The 20,082-nt window shown below is 40.6% G+C and overlaps 1 protein-coding gene across 2 annotated transcripts in view; it reads right to left on the bottom strand.

The window, feature by feature from the left end:
* Positions 1-20,082, bottom strand: part of RBKS (ribokinase) — a gene marked incomplete at both ends in the record, with an annotated part of 87,704 nt that overhangs the window by 31,232 nt on the left and 36,390 nt on the right. For both annotated transcript variants that reach the window (XM_079721357.1, XM_079721358.1), the window contains 2 exons: positions 9,740-9,928; positions 15,095-15,186. In XM_079721357.1, coding sequence (XP_079577483.1) covers positions 9,740-9,928; positions 15,095-15,186 — 281 coding nt within the window. The remainder of the gene's footprint in view (positions 1-9,739; positions 9,929-15,094; positions 15,187-20,082) is intronic.

Here is a 20,082-nt window from a genome sequence, read left to right as displayed (position 1 = left end):
ATCTGTAAGAATCAAGGAATTTCAGAGGTTGAAGACGACTCAGAGATCACCCACTCCAGACACATCATGTTTGGATGCACAACCTAAGCCCCAAACATAATGAGTCATTTGCCCAAAACTGTCTGCTAGTTATTAGTTAAATCAGGATTAGAACCCAGGACATCATCTGCTCTTAGCCACCAGAACCAATGATTACAGTTGAACCATACGAAAAACTCTTGAGATATTTCACTAAAAAAGGTGATTTAGGCTGATCCTGTTAGTTTGCCTCAGCTTATTTTCTCACAGAACAGCTGATTTTTCAGCATTCACTTTAGGTCACTTCAGAAGCATGCTGATTTGCTTTCTTGCATGTGTTAGTCTACTTGGGCCACCATAACAAAATACCACAGACTAGGTGGCTTAAACAACAGAAATGTATTCCTCACAGTTCTGGAGGCTAGAAGTCCAAGATCGAGGTGCTGGCAAGATAAGTTTCATTCTGAGGCCTCTTCTCCTGGCTTGCAGGAGGCCACCGCCTTGCTGTGTGCTCCCATGAACTTTTTGAACGCACATACAGAGAGACTGAACTCTGCTGTCTCTTCTTATAAGGATGCTAATCCTGTTGGGATCAGGGCTTCACCCTTATAACCTCATTTAATCTTAATTACCTCCTTATAGGTCCTATCTCCAAATACAGTAACTTTGGGGGTTAGGGCTTCAACATATAACTTTTAGGGGGAGCACAATTCAGTCCAAGGGCTTGTGTTACATATGTTCCTCCATCCCTCATGAGCCCTTCCATTCAGGTCTGTTTCAAATCAGAGGTATATGTACGATGAAGTACATGAACTATTAAGTACCTCAACATGAGGCATCTCCTATGGCCCGGCCCCTTTTATAGCTCCTCCAGGTCATTCATTAGCCAAAGACCAAGAAATGTGGCAAAGCCAAAGTCTAGATCATTCATTCTGTTACCAGTTGAGAGAATGAGGGTTGAAGAGTTAAACCGAGATATATAAACAGACTCATTCAGAAAGAAAACTTGAACATGAGTGAAGTTTCTCTGAAGACCTGCCTGCATTTGAGTGATGAACAGAAACAGTGCAGCTTTGACATTTATTCTGATATTTCCAAAGGAAACTGTATAAAATAACATGTTTTTGAGGGAAATTTTTTCTTTAGAATGATTAAGAAAAAAACTGTCAAAAGTGTGTAGTGAAATATCCAGATTTACAGAGGCTGAAGTGCTGTGGATCTGAAAGGCACGTGGATCTATTTCTTTGGCATCAGGACGCTACCCATTCAGAGGTCATCCTAAGTCAAAGGGCTACTCAGCCTCCACATATAGAGATTTGGGAAAGCTTGAGAGGTTCTTTATGAGATCAAGAGTGAACAGTGGCTAATTCGGCTCCTTTGTGAAAATAATGCCCAGTTTGCCCTTTGAGAAAGGATATCACCTATCTTACTTGCTAGATGTGGCTCCAAATAGTTTTTTGCTATGTCCCCAAATCATCTTTACTCCAAATTGCAAAGTAATAACATGAAAAATACAGGTTTATGGAAAAATGCAAACAATTCAGAAGAATATGGAGCAGAACATAGAGGTCCTCCTTTTCAACACTTTCCTATCCCCCATCCTGTTCCCCTCCCCATGAGTAATGGGAAAGTTTGGTGGTTTTGTTTGTTTGTTTTAGATTTTAAATTATACTTTTACTTACAGATAGCTAGAGTTATTTTGTTTTTTTTAGAGTTTTTTTTAACATCTTTATTGGAGTATAATTGCTTTACAATGCTGTGTTAGTTTCTGCTTTTTTTTTTTTTTTTTGGTTGTACGTGGGCTTCGCACTGTTGTGGCCTCTCCCGTTGCGGAGCACAGGCTCCGGACGCGCAGGCTCAGCGGCCACGGCTCACGGGCCCAGCCACTCCGCGGCATGTGGGATCTTCCCGGACCAGGGCACGAACCCGCGTCCCCTGCATCGGCAGGCGGAGTCTCAACCACTGCGCCACCAGGGAAGCCCAGTTTCTGCTTTATAACAAAGTAGAGTTATTTTTAAATCAATGGCACCATACTATTATCATTTGACCTTCTCCTACTGATGATTATGTAGACCTGTCTAATCGATTTTTTGGTTATTACAAAGTTGAAATAAACACTCTTGTACAAATATTTATATATGTGAACACTTCTGTAGGACAGATTCTTAGAAAGAGATATACTGGGTCAAAGGGAAAACATATTTTAAAAATTGGTATTGTCAAATTGCCTTCCAAAAACATTCTATGAATTTATACTCCTACCAGAACTATATGAGAGCATGTGTTTTTCCAATTTATTTTCACTTTAACATTATCAATCTTTATTTTTTGTTGACCTGATGGGCAATGAAGGGAATCTCACTGTTATTTTGATTTGCATATTCCTGATTTCTTGTAGGGTTGAACAGTGTCTCATTCCTTTATCTTTCGTATTTCTTCTTCAGTGAATTGCCTACTTACTTTATTCTAAAGAAATGTTTCATTTATTTTTGGGGATGTAGAGCCTTCCCATAACGACACACTTTAATCCTCTGCTGTTGCAAATATTCAAGTTTGCTGTTAACAGATATTCAAAAGTACAGATATTCAAAATTATGCATAGAAAAATCTAGGCGGATTTACACTAAAATGTTAACAGTGGTTACATCTAAGTGATAGGATCATGAATATCTGACTTTTTTATACCTTTCTGTGTTGTCTGCTCTTTTCTCCTCTTGAACACTAAGCATGTATTAATTTCATGAGTAGAAAGTAAAAAAAATAACAGAGTGACTGGTGGGGTAAAGGTGATGAAGGCTCTCAAAGCAATTCTAAAAGAGCATTTCCCGAGGTACTTTGAATATTGGCAGTATCAGTATATACTTAATTCTTCTAAGGTCAAAATTTGAAGGAAACAACAGTCACTTCTTGGATAATAAATTGATATGGAGATACAGTTAGTCTTATTATTTTATAGTTACCTCTTTAGCACCCAAGATTCTATCATTCTTTACCCACTGTATTTTATGGCCCAACCCTTTCTGAAGTATTGGCAATCAACAGTGAGGGGCACTCAAACATTTTGGCTATAACAGAAGCTTCTGGACAGAAATGTGCAAGGTCTCTATTCAAGGGCAAAATGGCTACTGAACTACAAAGTCCCCTCAGCAACTCCACCAATTATTAACAAATGCAAGGAATGTACATGTTGATCAGAAAGAAGGAGGTGGGAGAAAGAAAGAATGGTTTGCTGGGGAACCACAGTTTAAGGAGCGTCACAAAGACTACCACTGGCAGTGCCATGGGAGACCTGGTGAGTACTCAGTCCTCTCAACAAGACTGTGGCTCAGCAGGAAACAGTGTCTGAGTTTGCTGGAGTTGAGAAACATCTCTTGAGAGCACCTAAATTCAATCGTTCTACTTACATCTGACAAAATTAGTTTGGCTTTCCAGTGGCCAGGTGGCTGGGGATGGGAAGAGGGTGTAGGCTGGGGGGAAGGTCACACCAAGATGGAAATAACGGCCCTTCAGATGTTGGATGACTGAACCGTCATTCTGGATGGTACCTCAGAAGTGGATTAATGGGAGCCTATGCTTGTGAGCAGCCTGGATGGCAGAAGGCCAGACCCCAGGATCGGGGGGATACACCAAGGAGGAGTTACTTTGGAAAACTGTGGGTAATCTACCAGCCCCAGCACTCACCCCGCCCTCACGCGTGCTTCCACGCCAACTGTGACAGAAATGATTCCACTTCCTACTGGTGCCGTCTCTAGTTTGGAGCTGCTTCTCCAGCCCCGAGTTATCCCTTGGGGGCATCCGTGCAGCTGGGCTGACGCTGCCTCATGCCTCACCAATAACTGTGAATACTACAGGACTCGAATGCAATGGATAGAAAGAAAGAGGAATAAAAAATAGGGAAGATGAGTCCCCCCTGCTCCTCGCCTTTGATTACTCTGGCTTACTTACGTATCCTGAATTACGATGATTTATTACAAAGTGAGTGATTCTTGAGAAGACAGATTTAGCTTAGGGGCTGAATTCTTGAAATTAAGAGTGTCATTGTAGACTTTAGGACTTAACCATTTACATGAGGAAATTTATAAATCAGGAATTTTACAGAGCTTATAGGCCAAGGATAATTGAGGTTATAATATATCACACTATCACAGTAATCCTAAAGTGTCACCATGCTTATATGTGTGTAACTCTGACTATGGAGCGAATATTCAGTGCAGTCATGGACACAAGAAGGCAAAGCCCCTGACCTTCAGGTTGGAAGGACTTGAGTGAGGACATGAGCGCCAGAGATGGGAAAAGAGACACATCTGTCATGTCTTCCAAACTGAGCCGAGGACATCTGCAGCTACTGCCACCATCTCACTTTAGTACAAGGGGAAAAACAGATGTAAAAATAGAGGCGATATATCCAACTATTAACACTGAGGCAAAACTGGATATAGCAGTCTGCAGAGGCACAGCGTAGAGCAGGCGATGGCTCCGGCTAGGGCAGGCTGTCTCCAGTGGACAACGTGCCAACTAACTAAAGAGGTTTCCACCATCCATGCCAGTGTGATTGGCAAATAAAAACTGGCTATATTTAGGTTGCACAGCAGGATTTTTTTGTTAAGGTGTAACATCATAAGGGATGAGGAGGAGGAGAAAAGGGAGGAGGTTACAAACTACCTGAGAGCAAGTGATACCCTCCTGACAGGAAGGGGAAGGAGCCCATCTGTTCAGAAGAAAATGCCTCCCTGGGAGTTTCCTCACGTCACCAGGTGAATTAGCTCCTCTTTACCAGACTTATGAAGAAGCTGAACAGTTGTGTGCAGGACAGGCAAGAATTTTAATAATGAGTGCTGGATGAGAGGAGAAAGACAACATGAAAAAGCTGAGGGAGACTCTACACCCAGAAAATAACTACCCTCGTTTCCTGTGTCACCTCGGTTCCACTGGGGGGATGTTAAGCGCCCAGTCAGTAGATTCAGTACAGCAATTAAGTGGAAGATTCTTTATGAGAGAGTATCCACTCATTAGTGAAGTGCCTTTTTGTTGTTTTTGTTTGTCCTTTGTCTTCTCAATTGAGATATCATACACATACCCTAAAATTCACCCTTAAAAAAGTGCAATTCAGTGGTTCTGAGTATATCTGCAAGGTTGTACAACCATCACCGCTATCTAATTCTAGGACATTTTCATCACCCTGAAGAGGAGCCCTGTGTACATTAGCAGTCACTCCTCATTCTACCCTCTCTCCAGCCTCTGCTGTCAATTTACTTTCTGTTTCGATAGATTTACCTACTCTGGATATTTCATATAAATGGAAGCATACAATATGTGGCCTTTTATGTCCAACTTCTTTCACCTAGTATGTTTTGGATGTTCATCCATGCCGTATCATGTATCAGTATTCCTTTTTATGGCTGAATAATGTTCTATCATATGTATATACCACAATTTGTTTCTCCATTTATCTGTTGATGAAAATTTGGTTTGTTTTCAATTTGGGGCTATTATGAATAATGCTGTGTGAACATTTGTGTATAAGGTTTTGTGTAACATATGTTTTTTTTAATTTCTCTTGGCTATATACCTGGAAGTAGAAGTGCTGAGTCTGTTGTAACTCTAAATTTAATTTTTTTTTTTTTTTTTTTTTTTTTTGCGTTACACGGGCCTCTCACTGTTGTGGCCTCTCCCGCTGCGGAGCACAGGCTCTGGACGCGCAGGCTCAGCGGCCATGGCTCACGGGCCCAGCCGCTCCGCAGCATGTGGGATCTTCCCGGACCAGGGCACGAACCCGTGTCCCCTGCATTGGCAGGCGGACTCCCAACCACTGCGCCACCAGGGAGGCCCTAAATTTAACTTTTTGAAGCACTTCCAGAGCATTTTCCAAAGTGGCTACACCATCTTACATTCCTATCAGCAGTGTTTGAGGGTTCTGATTTCTCCACATCCTAGTCAACAGTATCTGTTTTTGATTATAGCCATTCTAGTGGGTGTGAAATGGTATCGCATTGTGTTTTGCCTTAAAAAAAAAAAAAAACCAAGCCATCTGATTTCATAGTTTAAAAAAACAAAGCTTAAAGTGTAAATGCCCCATCCCTCTCCACTCCTATTTCTATGAGGCAAATACTTTAAATTCTTTTACTGGTTTCTTCTGATTTTATCTTCTATTTCTGGTAGTATGCTTATACTGTTCTCTTTAAAAAAAATCTGTTTTAGATATTATCTCTTGAATTCCAACAATGGAAGATGAGCATTTAATTCTCTTATCTTCCCCTATGTGCACACAAATACACACTCACTTTATCTTTCCATTTTCACAGTATGATTATAATCTCTATTTTTGGTTAAATCAATAATTGGCACTTACATTGTTATGACTATGCATTCATAGTCATGTGGTGTATAAAATTTATATTTACTTAATCATACCTTTTCCCCTTAGATTCCAGATGACCTAGAGGAAAAAATCTGCTTTTTTTTTTTTCATTTCCTCAGTTTTCTACATATTAATTACTACTTCATCCTCAAATTCTACAAGAGCTAAAAATCTTTGTGCATATTCAAACACACTGGATATCTGGATATTCCACTATTTCTTTCTTTTTCCTTTTTTCTTTTTTGTTTCTGGGAGACGTTCCTTCCAGAGCCCGCCATGCTCCTGCTCTAATCTGAACTGACTGGGCACGGGCTTCCTGCATAGCTATTGTCCTGGAACGTTCCTTCATCGTCACTGACTTCTCTCTTAAGTTGCATCACCTGTTTCCTGGATCTCATATCTTCCTGTCTTAATTTTATCCCAGTTTACAATAGCATATCTTCCAGTAGCTTCTTTTTTTTTTTTTTTTTTTTTTTTGCGGTACGCGGGCCTCTCACTGTTGTGGCCTCTCCCCGTTGCGGAGCACAGGCTCCGGACGCGCAGGCTCAACGGCCATGGCTCACGGGCCCAGCCGCTCCGCGGCACGTGAGATCTTCCCAGACCGGGGCACGAACCCGTGTCCCCTGCATCGGCAGGCGGACTCTCAACCACTGCGCCACCAGGGAAGCCCTTCCAGTAGCTTCTTTATTCCTCTATTCCTCCATTACCGTCTTGTTTTTGTTAAATATTTTCTAGTGTACCATTTTAATTGTCTTGTTTCTTTTAGGTGTTTTTTTTTTTTTTTTGGTTCTTTTCTTAGTGATTGCACTGGTGATTGCAATTAACACCTTAATCTAGTTTAGATTAATACTAACTTAATTTCAATAGCATACAAAGTTGTTTATGGATGCTTTCATGCTACCATGGTAGAGCTGAGTAGTTGTAGCAGAGCATGTATGCATATGGCCTGTAAAGCCTAAAACTTTACCATCTGGCCCTTTACAGAAAAAACCTGCTGATCCTGATCCAGCGTCCTGATCTTCCCGATCCCATTTTCTCTCTCCTGCCTCCAAGCATTAAGCAATCTGTTCCCTCTGAACTCTCACTGTGTTTCACCTTTCCTGAAACTTAGAAATTAACTGCAAGTGCTAAGGAACCAAATGAAAGAGCACAAAACTGTATCAACAAAGTGTGAAAACCTCCTTGGTGCACATCGCTGTACATTAAGATGCTCAAAGTTATAATCCGTCATGATCTGTGAAATCCAATCCTTCAACATGAAATTATTGAGGATTATTACTACTGATTCAAATTTGAACAGTTCCAAGGCTAGTTTCTCCATCATTTAATCCTATGCCGAAGCAGTGCATTTCTACATGAGTGTTCTATGGTGGGCATGGGTGGTTTTACTCTGATCAGTATCCATTTCCCATCCTCTTATAAGAGTTCTTTGATTTTTATTTGACACTGGGGATGGGGACATGATGTGAGGCACAGTGTGAGTAGGGTGCTGCCAGGGACCACCACCTGGAGGGCACCTGTCTGAGCTCAACGCCCACCAAAAGGCAAGCAGAGCTGACAGGGAGAGGGTGAGCAAGTGAGTCTTGATGACATGGTTTAGCTTCTGTGTTCTGCCGTACCTTCGAACCTTCCACTTATGTGCACCAAATAAATCCCTTGTTCTGTGTAAGCCGTTTGAGTTGTGTTCCTGGTGCTTATGAGCAAAAGGAGTCGTGACTGACACAGACTTTGAAAGCAGGGGCTGAGCCACTTCTGGGCAGTCACAGAGGTCCAATAGCTTCATGAGGACCCTTCGTTTTATTTTTAGCAAAAGAAGAACAAACTCTTCAGACCTGGAATAGTTTTAGTCTAATGCAGGATTGACTTCAGAACTAATAAGGAATCTCTCAAATTCAGGTTACTGTCCTTGACAAAACAGAAAAACTAACGGTTTCAGAAATAAGTAAATATGATGAGAATAACATCGCCAAGTATAGCTTATCAAATTCCTGATAAAACACATTTTAAAAAGCAATCAGGGGCTTCCCTCGTGGTGCAGTGGTTAAGAATCTGCCTGCCAATGCAGGGAACACGGGTTCGAGCCCTGGGCCTGGAAGATCCCACATGCCATGGAGCAACTAAACCTGTGTGCCGCAAGTACTGATGCCCACGCGCCTAGAGCACGTGCTTCGCAACAAGAGAAGCCACCGCAGCGAGAAGCCCACGCACTGCAACGAAGAGTAGCCCCCGCTCGCCTCAACTAGCGTAAGCCTGCGTGCAGCAACGGAGACCCAACGCAGCCAAAATAAATAAGTAAGTAAGTAAGTAACTTAAAAAAACACACCCACACACAAAGGCAATCAGGATGTAATTTCGTGTAATAGAAGCATTCCTTGCACTTATCTATTTCAATGCATATTCTTAACTAAAACTTCATCAGATGCCCTTAGGCTTCTTTTTTTGATAAATGACCCACATTTTAAAGTCTTTTCTAAGCAAAGAAATAAACATATTTTATAAATAATAATATGTCAGTTTCTTATAGATAAAAACCCTAAAATTTTTATTCTTCCTCAACTCTAATTTCTTGTCCTTGACGTTTACTTACTTTCCTAGTCTAGGCCATAAGCAAATAATTTTTATTTCCCCAGCTTTAGAGGAACCCTGAGCCTTTTTCTAACTTGTTTCCTTTTCATCCCTGCTCTGTAGCCGTGACTTGTCTACTTAACCTGCTTGTCCTTAACATAGCACCTCACACAAGTGTCTTAGTTTTGAACCTCCTGCTTTGTTACTTCCTTGCATTAGGATCTAGAGCAAGTTTCTAAATCTGTAAAATGAGGATAATAATAGTACCTGCCTCATATGGTTGTTGTAAAGATTAAAATGAGAGGTATGTGAAAGAGACACAGTAAGCACGTAGTAATGCTATTATTACTACAATATAATAACCAGTTTCGTTCCACACAAGAGGCTTGTAAGACCCGGCGATGTGTTTATTGTTTAAAATCTAGGCCCCATGAGGGCAGAGACTTTGTCTTGTTCATCACTATATATATGCACCTAATATATGACTGGCATATAATAGGTATTTAATAAATACTTATTTAATGAATGAATGAATGAATATAGGTAATATGGGTATAACTTTACTGATATTCCAATTTTATGGATGAGAAAACTGACTCAGAGAGGTTAAGTGACTTGTATAAAGTCCTACAGTGGGTTAGAAAAGGTTAAGATACAGTTCTCCTGCCTGATTGTCCTCTTCCCCCATAGGTCCTCTAAGGGCCTCTACTGCGTGATCCAAAAATTCAGGTGCAGTATCTTAGTTACTAGATGACGATTTTCAAGGGCCAAAAAGGATTCTGAAATTGAAAAACCTACCGTAGTATCCACAGCCTTGACATTCTCTGTGGGAATGTGCTTTGGGACAGGTTCTTTCTGTGACAGCATCACACATCCTTCAGCACCTAAGGTGATGATTACAACCTGGCAGCCCCTTTCCATGAGCACCAGCGTAGCCTTCCCAGCATCCGAGGGGCTACTGACCTCAAGGCCGGTCAGAATCTCAGCCTGAAATACATACAAAAAGAAAAGAAACTGTGGTGAGAATAAGTAACTGGGTCTGCTTCTAGATTAGATCTGTTTTTCTAGGCGATGTCTCCCTTCTTTTTTGTAACAACCAATGCAGTGGGGAACTTTGGTAGATACTGGCTCAGGATAATAAATAAAATAAAACAATAATAACAATGACAAGAAAAAAGCTATAAAAGACATTCTTGGGACAACTGGGGAAATTTGAATGTGGCCTGAATATCAGATGACAGTATAGAATTACTGATAATTTTCCTAGGTGTGATAATGGTATTGTGGTTCCTCTTAGAAGATGCAAGCTGAAGTATTTAGCGGTGAGGGATCATGCCTGCAACTTTCAAATAATTCAACCAAAAAATAAATACACACAGGGGAGAGGGGAAGCCAGTGCAGCAAAATGTTAACAACGTTTTTGGTGGAGAGGATATGAGTATTCACTGTGTTGCCCATTCAGCTTTTCCTTATTTGTGATGATTTTCATAGTAAAGAGTTAGGAGGAACAAAGAGAGTTTTACAAAAGAAATAAGGGAAGTGGGGAGGGAGGAAAAGAAGCAAGGAAGGGGCCACTGCCAATGATTTTTGGTATAAATCATACCCATGAATTTCACACCTAAATTCTTTTAGGCTTCTCTTGGGCCATAATGCCTTTTGCATATTACTAGTTTGCAGACCACTCATTTCTTTTGTTTGTTTTGCTTGAGCAAATGGAAGCAGAGTAGGAGAGGCTCTGATATACAGCAGAAAAAGCAACGTGCTGATGTTCAGAGACCTCCACTACTCACTAACTCTGGAAACTTCCCCAAGTCACATAAAGTCTGTAAAATGCAGGGCTTGGACAGGATCAGTAGTTTCCTCCTAGAATATAAAAAATCCTCTGGATGAAGTAGGGGTGAGGGGCTGCAGCCCTGCTTCCTCATCCCCCAGGTACCCGCCCAGCATCTCCAGGGAACCTTTATGGTTCTGGGATTGGCAGCTGAAAATTCACTGGACTAGATGGATTATATGATACTTTTTGACTTAGAAAGTTTATAACCAAATTTTGTCTTTTCTCTATTACAGTTTAATCATATACTATCTCTTCCTAAGAATGGGTATATCCCTTCCTGTGCTTGCTCTGAATGTGCCCAGACTAACCCTTCTTGGTGCCTGTAAATCATCCCACAGTGTCTGCTCATCCTTGGTGTCAGTCTTCCCAGGAGCATGTGTTTCATTAACTTGACCATGTACCCCCCAGCGCCCCCCTTACCATCGTTTCCATAGACCCTTTCTTTCAGTCTGTGTGGGTTACACTGTGAGGCCACTTTCTTTTTTCTTTTTATAAGTTTTCCATTGATCTTCCTTACTGGGACATTTGTGTTGAGTTGGATAGTTTATTTTCAGAAATATCGATTTCTTGTGGTTTTTAAAAACGTTTTAAACAGCCATTCTTTAATGAAAAATCTTGAACGTGAAAAATAATGCACAAACACTCATGTACCTACCACCCATCTTTAATACATTTTACTTTATTAAATTTTACTTTATTTGCTTCCAATATTTTTCTTTAAAGAAGTTAAATGATATCTTCCATATATATTATTTAGCATTGTACTTTTCACCTTAACATTTTAAAATTTGTGTTGATATATGTAGCTTTCTAAAAAAAACTGCACTGTATTCCATACTGCAGATATATGCTACAGTTTAAACAAAATCTGTTCTCTTTTTCATGGACACTTTGGTTTTTTCCATTTTCCCCTTTTACAAGCATGTAATCCTTTTTCCTCTGGCTATTTAAAAATATTTTTATCTTTATTAAGCTCCTTGATTTTATGCAGTTCCACTAAAATGTATGTTAGTAGAAAGTTATATTTATTTATCTTATGCGGTACTTTTAACACACTTCTGATCTTTTGAGAGCTCGTGCCTTTTCTCAGTTCTAGAAAACACCTTGCAGTTTTTCCTCTAACATAGCTTCTCTTCAGTTCCCTCCATTCTCTTCTTCCTTCATTCCAATTTGACACATGTTGAAGCCTCTCAAGCTGCTAACTTCCTCTTTAACAGTTAAAACTATTTTTCTTTCCATGCTATTTTCTAGGTGAATTGAGTTTTCTACCTCCAGGTGAATTGATCAAGATTCTCTTTCAGTTCACGAATTCTTCATTCCAGTCTGATGTTTATCTTTCTAATGAGTGCTTTAAAAAATTTTCAATGACTATTTTTCATTTTCAGGACTTCTAATTGGTTGGTTTTCATATTCACAGACTGTTGCTTTGATTCTGTTTTTCTTTCACAATTTCTTCTCCTTTTTTAAAGAATGAGAATCTTAATCATACTTATTTTAAAGTCTTTTTGCATTGTTTTATTATTTGAATTTCATCTTGGGCAAATTTCTCTTCAGATTGTTGATTTTGCTGGATCTCTAGCAGCAGTACATTTCTTCATCTGCAGGCTCACTCTGCTCGCAGTGAGTTGGAGAGTCTGCACATTTCACTCCCATCAGGTTTATCCCTGCCTTTCTAGTGGTTTTACAGCTGCATCCACTAGGTCCCCAAGGGTCTCTAAACCAGAGCCAGGTGTTAGGTCGGCAACAGAGAGTTCCTGTTCTGGGGGGTATTGGCACTAACTGCCAATCCAGTCACCAAGTCATCAGTTGGCTTGGTTTTCTTCCTGATCAGAGGCAGTCTCTCTGTCCTCCTGTCTCTGCAGGTCGGGAGCTTTCTATATGTTGTAGCCTCAAGCAGCAGGCATAGCAGCTTCCTCCATTCTTTTTCCTTAGCAGGGAAGCCTTAGCCCAGCATCTCTGGTTTCTAGCCTGGGCACTGCTCCAGTCTCCCATGAGTGGCACACTTTCAGTGCCCATTACCCATGGGAGGCAAACTTCCACACACCTATGCCAGCTTCTGGGACTGGAGTACAGCACACCCAAGGCTGAATCTCTGTGATTCTGTTCCATTTCTGATCTGTGGAGTTATTTATCTTGTTTTTGAGCTTGTGAGTATATTTTCATTGTCTCTTTTTGTATTTATATATCAATGGTTTGTGTGTGGCACAGAGGGAAAATCTTAAAGCATGAATTTACATTGTTATCATGGTTAGAAGTCATCTATGAGAATGTTAAGCTTTAAAAATGTTTCTTTATTAAGTTTTTTAAAATTAATTTTTATTGGAATATAGTTGATTCACAATGCTGTGTTAGTTTCTGCTGTACAGCATTGTGAATCAGCCACACATATACATATATCCACTATTTTTTAGATTCTGTTCCCATATAGGTCATCACAGAGTATTGAATAGAGTTCCCTTTGAGATCAATTTCCTTAAAGACCAGAGTTCATTCATTTATTCATTCATTCAATAAGCACTTACTAGGTGCCAACTCTGTGCTGAGTACAATATAACAGATGATAATTTCTAAAGATAACTATCAATATATATCACATCATACATGCTCTTTTCACACTGTGACAATGACAGCCTTCTATTGAGAGGTGGGGTACCAGGGTGGACTTTCCTACGGCAATCAACAGAATGGGCCAGAAGAGATGCTATGTGACTTCCAAAGCTAAGTCATAAAAGCCACCATGTCTTCTTCCAGGCTCTTGCGCTCTCTCTCCCTCACCCCTTCTCAGGAGACTGTATCTTGTTGGAACCCAGCTTCCATATTGTGAGGAAGCCCAGGCCACAAGGAGAAGCCATGTGTAAGTGTTCTGGCCAATGGCCAGCATCAACGAGCAAGCATATGAGTGAAAGAAGGTTCAGATGATTCCAGTCTTTGAGTCTTCCAGCTGAGAGCCCAGATATCGTAGAGGAGAAACAAGCCATGCTGTGTCCTGTCTCAATTCCTGATGCACAGATACCATGACAGACAATAAATAATTCCTGTTGCTGTAAGCTACTAGTTTTGGGGGTAATTTATTATGCAGCAGTAGATAGCCATTGGGATACAATAGTGAATAAGAGATGTCTATTCTCTCCCAGGAGAAGACAGAGGTATTGAACAAGCAGTCCTAGCTGTGATGAGTGTTTGAAGAATCATTAGAGATGCTCTGTAAGTATCTAGCAGGAAAATCTAAGGCAGTTTGGCAGTTGAGGGTAATCTAACTTCTTATTGTGAAATGGTCACTCTCTCCCACAATTCCTTTTTCCTAGCACAATGCCTGGCCATGGTGGTTGCTCAAAAATATTGCATAACCTATTGTGGCTTCTTAAAATTAGCTTCCTTGTTGCAGTCTTCTTTCTTACTTCCTTTATGTTCTGAGAGATGAAGTTAATAAAAAGGCAGGTCAGGAAATCCTAGAAACCTTCATTCAGCCTTTGCACCAAATGAAAAACTAATAGTTCGTTAATTATAAACTTTCTTTCTCTGTATGTTGCATTGTATAATATGTCTTGCCTCCCAATGTTGGAGGAGAGTGCTGGTCTAATACTGTTTGGCCTATAAGAGGGAAAACATTGAAATTTTCTTCCTAAAATGCTTTAGAATGGCATGATATGAATATATTGATAGAGATTTTATGCAGATATATACATTAAGACCCTCAGGTGGACTGAGACGGTGCTCCCCTAACAGAGTGGCCACCAGGGCTTCCCATGGCATCAATGGAGAACCTCTTGTCTGTCCACCAGTGCAATCACAGGGTCTTCACAACAGAATGCAAATGTTCCAGGGTTGTACATTAGTTTGCATTGCTTGATAAAATATAGGACTCTCAGTTAAACTTGACTTTCAGATAAACAACAAATAATTTAATGGTATGTTTAGTATATTATTCCTTATTTACCTGAAATTCAAGTTTAACTGGGCATCCTGTATTTTTGTTTGCTATCTCTGGCAACTCTAATACTAACAGTAATTAGTCCATAGAATATGGAATGATTAAAAAAGAAAACAGAAACTAATAGTATGAGGGCAGGGTGGGGACTAAAATTAGCTGAGGTTTGATAAATGCCCAATTATGGGTATGACTCAGGGAATCCTTTTTCTTCTAGGACTCACTAGTTTCCTTTTCTCTACATCCCAGTCATCCAAAAAAATCTGTTTTCATTATGCCCAAGAATTCACATGCAATCAAGCTGATGAGGTGAGTCCTGATTCTCTGCTTTATTCACGTACATGAAAGTCTTTTGGTTTCTCAAGGAATGAGCAAAACCTTCCATCCTTACCTCACTTTCATTGCAGCATAACACATCTGAGAGAGTGTAGAACTGGGGGTCTAGGTCAGCAATGGCAGGCGCTGGGTTGAACAGTGTTTTTACTACAAAGGAGTGAAAAAGGGGTTCAGTGGTTATCGTTTTTAACATGGTGCATTTATGGACACTGAGTAAGGGAAATCCCCAAGTACAACCATTTTCCCCATTAGATTAAAAATCAGGGCTTCCCTGGTGGCGCAGTGGTTGAGAGTCCGCCTGCCAATGCAGGGGACACGGGTTCATGCCCTGGTCCGGGAAGATCCCACATGCCGCAGAGCGGCTGGGCCCATGAGCCATGGCCGCTGAGCCTGCGCGTCTGGAGCCTGTGCTCCGCAATGGGAGAGACCACAACAGTGAGAGGCCTGCGTACCACAAAAAAAAAAAAAAAAAAAAAAAAAAAAATCAACTTAGTTACAGATGTAGAAAAGTCTGGAATCTCAATCTCCGTGATAGCCTAGTAGCAATTCCTTGTTATGTCCATTTGCTCTACTTTTTACTTTACAACATTTCAGCTTCAAGGGTAAGCATCAATATTTACAACTAAGGTGATTACAAAGTTATGGCAAAGGACAACAAGAACATTAAAGAAAAATTTGAATGTTATGGCATGAAAGGACATGTATAAATGTGAACATGCAGGCTGGTGAACATTTTTGTGGGTTACTGTGAGTGCTTAGATGCAAGGCTAGTTCATAAATCCATTTTTCCAGGAAAGTAAAAAAGAGATGATAGAAAGGAAACAATGAAGAGCTTAAAATTTTCCTGGTAAGAATGGTAAGTAGGAAGCTCATGTACATATCCACGTTTTGAACACCTATGTATGTCTTCCAGATATGTTGCACTTACTCATGCAAACATACACATTCACACAAAAGCTTATAGTCTTGGCTTCTGTGGGCAATCTGGGAACGTAAAGGAAAGGTTGATAAAGGAGGAGAAATTCAGTCAGAGGCTAAGAGCTAGCTCAGACTACAAGAGGAGGATGGATGGGGACAACAGAAAGGAAAAATGAGAATGTCACGGCCATCACAGTGTTGGAAGAAGTACATTTTTCAAAGGAGGAAAGTGAACCTGAGAGATGAGGTCAGTCTAAGGTCCTAACACTGGGAGATGGTTAAGGTGGGTCCCTACCCAGGGTCCTCCAGCTTGAAGTCCAGGGTTTCGTCGTTTCTAATGTGGTTGCCTCTCTAGGCCAGGACTTTGTCCATAGCAACACAAGCCCCCCATGCCAATTCACAATATTTAAAAACAGCCTTTGTTCTGGAACTTTGTAAATTGTTTTTTTAAGTATTTAGAAATTATATTCATAGGAAGCTCTCCCTCTGTCAAAACACTTAACCACCAGCGTAGCCACCTAGATTGGTTGGTCTTCTTTCTTCTACCCAGGTCCACTGACTTATGTGTGTTTAGTAACCTTAATTACTATAGACTCATAGAGTAAAACTCTCTAGCTGCAGTCCCCAGAGACTCTTCTAGAACAGTGGTTCACAAACTTGGCTGCATATCAGCCTCACTAGGACAGCTTATTAAAATGCCTGACTTCTGGGCTCCACCTCAAACGCACTGAATCAGAATCTGTGGGGGTAAGGTCAGTAAGTGTGCACACTGACAAGTTCTCCACGTGGCTCTTCCATGGCTAGTTTGGCGCTGATGCATTCCACGTTCCTAGGGAGATGTGTATCAGCATGTGGCTAGTGGAAGCTGTCCACTACTTCTGCCTGGGGAGGCTAGCTAATCTACTGCTGCACCTTCTTTGGTCTTACTTAACATTTTGGTTCAGTCAGTGGGTCTCGTCCAGTGGTTTATAGGCTAACACTATTCACATATTTTTGTTATTTTAGAATCCAGAATGTCCACCCACAGAAATTCTATGGTATATTTTTGGCTGCTCATATTTTTGCACAGGGTTATTGTGAGGCTTAAATTAGAAAACGGATGTAAGAGCCCTGTGTAAACCGTGAAGTCTTGTACAAAAGTAAAGGATTATTACTGTTATTATATTGTCCTTTACCCATAGCCCAACACCCCCACCTGTCCACCCATCTCTTCTGCCTTCTAATGGAGTTTTTAGCCTGGCAAAAGTCTCTCTCATTGATTTTCCCGCTTTTGCAAGGCCTCAGAGATGTCAATTATGCATAAAAGCCATCATTGCCCAGCATTCTAACACACCCATTTACTTTTTAGGTTTTCAAAATAAATATGTTGTTCCCTATTTTCCTCAAGCATTAAATTGAAACACCATTGCTCACCTAATCTGATCCTCAAAGCTGCACTCAGCAGCTCTGAGCACAAGTTAGAGCAAGCTATCAGTATGCAACAATAGGGTAGAGCCATTCTTCTTATAAAAGTTCCATTTTATCCTAAAAGATCCTTGATCCAGCAATTCCTTTTCTAACCCTGCCCTACTGACATACACAGGCCTGCAAAGATGAGGTACAGTGACGTTCATTCAGCTCTGCTTGTAACAGAAAAAAACCAAAAGAAACCTAAGTATCTATCAGAGTGGATAAAAAATTATGACACATACGTCCAATGGAATGCCCTGCTGCTGTTCAAAAGAATGAAGCAGATCTCTGTTTTGTCACAGAAAGACTTCTATATTTATAAGTGAAAAAGGCAGTTTTATAATAAAGTCTATGGTAGGATCTCTTTTTTGAACAAAACAAATAAAACATAGCTATATGTGTATTTACATTTATACACTTACATAGAAGAGAAAAAAGTCTGAGAGATTACTCACTAAACTAATAAGTGATTAGTTACAAAAGGCTGAGAATAAATCTGACCACAGATTAACTGCTATACATCATGCAAAGACATAATTCTTAAAATATATATAATATCTCACATCAAAAAACGAGTACATGGGCTTCCCTGGTGGCACAGTGGTTAAGACTCTGCCTGCCAATGCAGGGGACACGGGTTCAATCCCTGGTCCGGGAAGATCTCACATGCCGTGGAGCAACTAAGCCCGTGTGCCACAACTACTGAAGCTCGTGTGCTTAGAGCCTGTGCTCCGCAACAAGAGAAGCCACCTCAATGAGAAGCCTGTGCACCGCAACAAAGAGTAGCCCCCATTCGCCGCAACTAGAGAAAGCCGGCGTGCAGCAACAAAGACCCAACGCAGCCAAAAATTAATAAATAAATAAATAAATAAAAAGAATTGCTAGTGTGTAGATACACAACAGATTAAAAAAAAGAAAAAATGAGTACACTGTGAGTGAAATGATGTAATGGAAAAAATGAGTACACTGTGAGTGAAATGATGTAATGTCTGGGTTTCGCTTCAAAATAATCCAAGGTTGCAATGGGGGATGGGAGTAATAAGTTGGGGTATAGATGAAACAAGACTGGCCAAGTGTTGATAATTGTTGAAGCTAAATGAGAGTATATATGAGTTTACCATACTTGAAATTTTTCACAATAAAAACAAATTTTTTTAAAAAATTTATTTATTTTTGGCTGTGCTGCGTCTTAGTTGCTGCACGTGGGCTTTCTCTAGTTGCGGCGAGCGGGGGCTACTCTTCATTGTGGTGCACAGGCTTCTCATTGCAGTGGCTTCTCTTGTTGAGAAGCACGGGCTCTAGGTGCGTGGGCTTCAGTAGTTGTGGCACGTGGGCTCAGTAGTTGTGGCTCACCGGCTCTAGAGCGCAGGCTCAGTAGTTGTGGCGCATGGGCTTAGTTGCTCCATAGCATGTGGTATCTTCCCGGACCAGGGCTCGAACCCGTATCCCCTGAATTGGCAGGAGGATTCTTAACCACTGCACCACCAGGAAGTCCCAAAAACAAATTTTAAAGAAACAATGACATTGAATTTTAAGCAACAATTGCTGGATTGAGAAATTCTACAATTTAATTTGACTGTAAATACTGTATAAAAATCAAGCAAGTCTTATTTGCCTGTATCTTACCAAGGGAAAGCACTCTTATCAAAAGAAACTGGATACATAGGCTTCGAGTCTAATAACTAAATTTAGGGGAAAAGTGAAAATACCATAAAGAAAGGAGTCTCTTTGGCTCATGCTACCATAAATAAGCATGAATACTTTACCATGATGAAAAAAAAGGGAAGAATTAGTAGATGTAGTTCATCAAAGAAGAATGCAAATATGTAATAGTCAAGATGAAAAAAAAACTGATGTCATCCTGGAACCATGCAAAACTAGAGAACACAGGATGTACCATGGAGTAACTTGGAGTTGCAGAGGTGACTGACAGCACCCAACTGTAATTATTATTCATTACAACGTACGACGGACTAAACTCCCAGTTGTCTTAACAGCATGTCAATGGCTGGTGCAATAATGTCAGTGAGGAACTGGTGAGGCCCAGGGAGGCAGTTGTATAGGCACAAAGACAGGAAAATGAGGTGGAAGCTCTTAATGATGTCACCATGGAGGGCAGGGGGCTGGACAGTTAAGAAGGCCCTAATAACGAGCTCAGAGAAACAGGGGAAGAAAATCACCCTAAGTAAAGAAACCGCAGGAAGGTTGGGCTACCCAAAACACTGGCTTAGCAGTCTCCCACTCTAGAGGTTCTTCTCTGTGACTTGAGCAGCAAAAACACCCAAAGCTTGGGCTATGTGCTGGACCATGTTATTGTGAAAGTCAAGGTGGCCAGCCAAGAAATTTTGTTTGCCAAATGGAAAAGGACTAAAGTGGCATTAAAAGATATTTTGTATCCTACCTAGAGTTTAATCTTGGCAATCTTACAATCTCAATTATTTATAATTGTTCCTGTAATGTCCCATTTGCTTTGAAATGGATATAAAGACCAGAACCAACAGGCATAATTTCATCACAAGCAGCTGTACCACCAGCTCTGCCGTGGGCGTACCTCACACCACTGTGACCTAGAGAGGAGGGGGCTGTAGAAGGCTCCCACGTCATTTTTGGTGTCGCAGGTGCTGTTTAAAACCAATACTTTCATTTTGGTAAAGAGAGCGATTTCTGAGATAGTAT

This window comes from Hyperoodon ampullatus, assembly GCF_949752795.1.
Source record: "Hyperoodon ampullatus genome assembly, chromosome: 15".
Taxonomy (NCBI): domain Eukaryota; kingdom Metazoa; phylum Chordata; class Mammalia; order Artiodactyla; family Ziphiidae; genus Hyperoodon; species Hyperoodon ampullatus.
The sequence above is the reverse complement of the archived record's forward strand: the minus strand, read 5'-3'. Positions and strand labels throughout refer to the sequence as shown.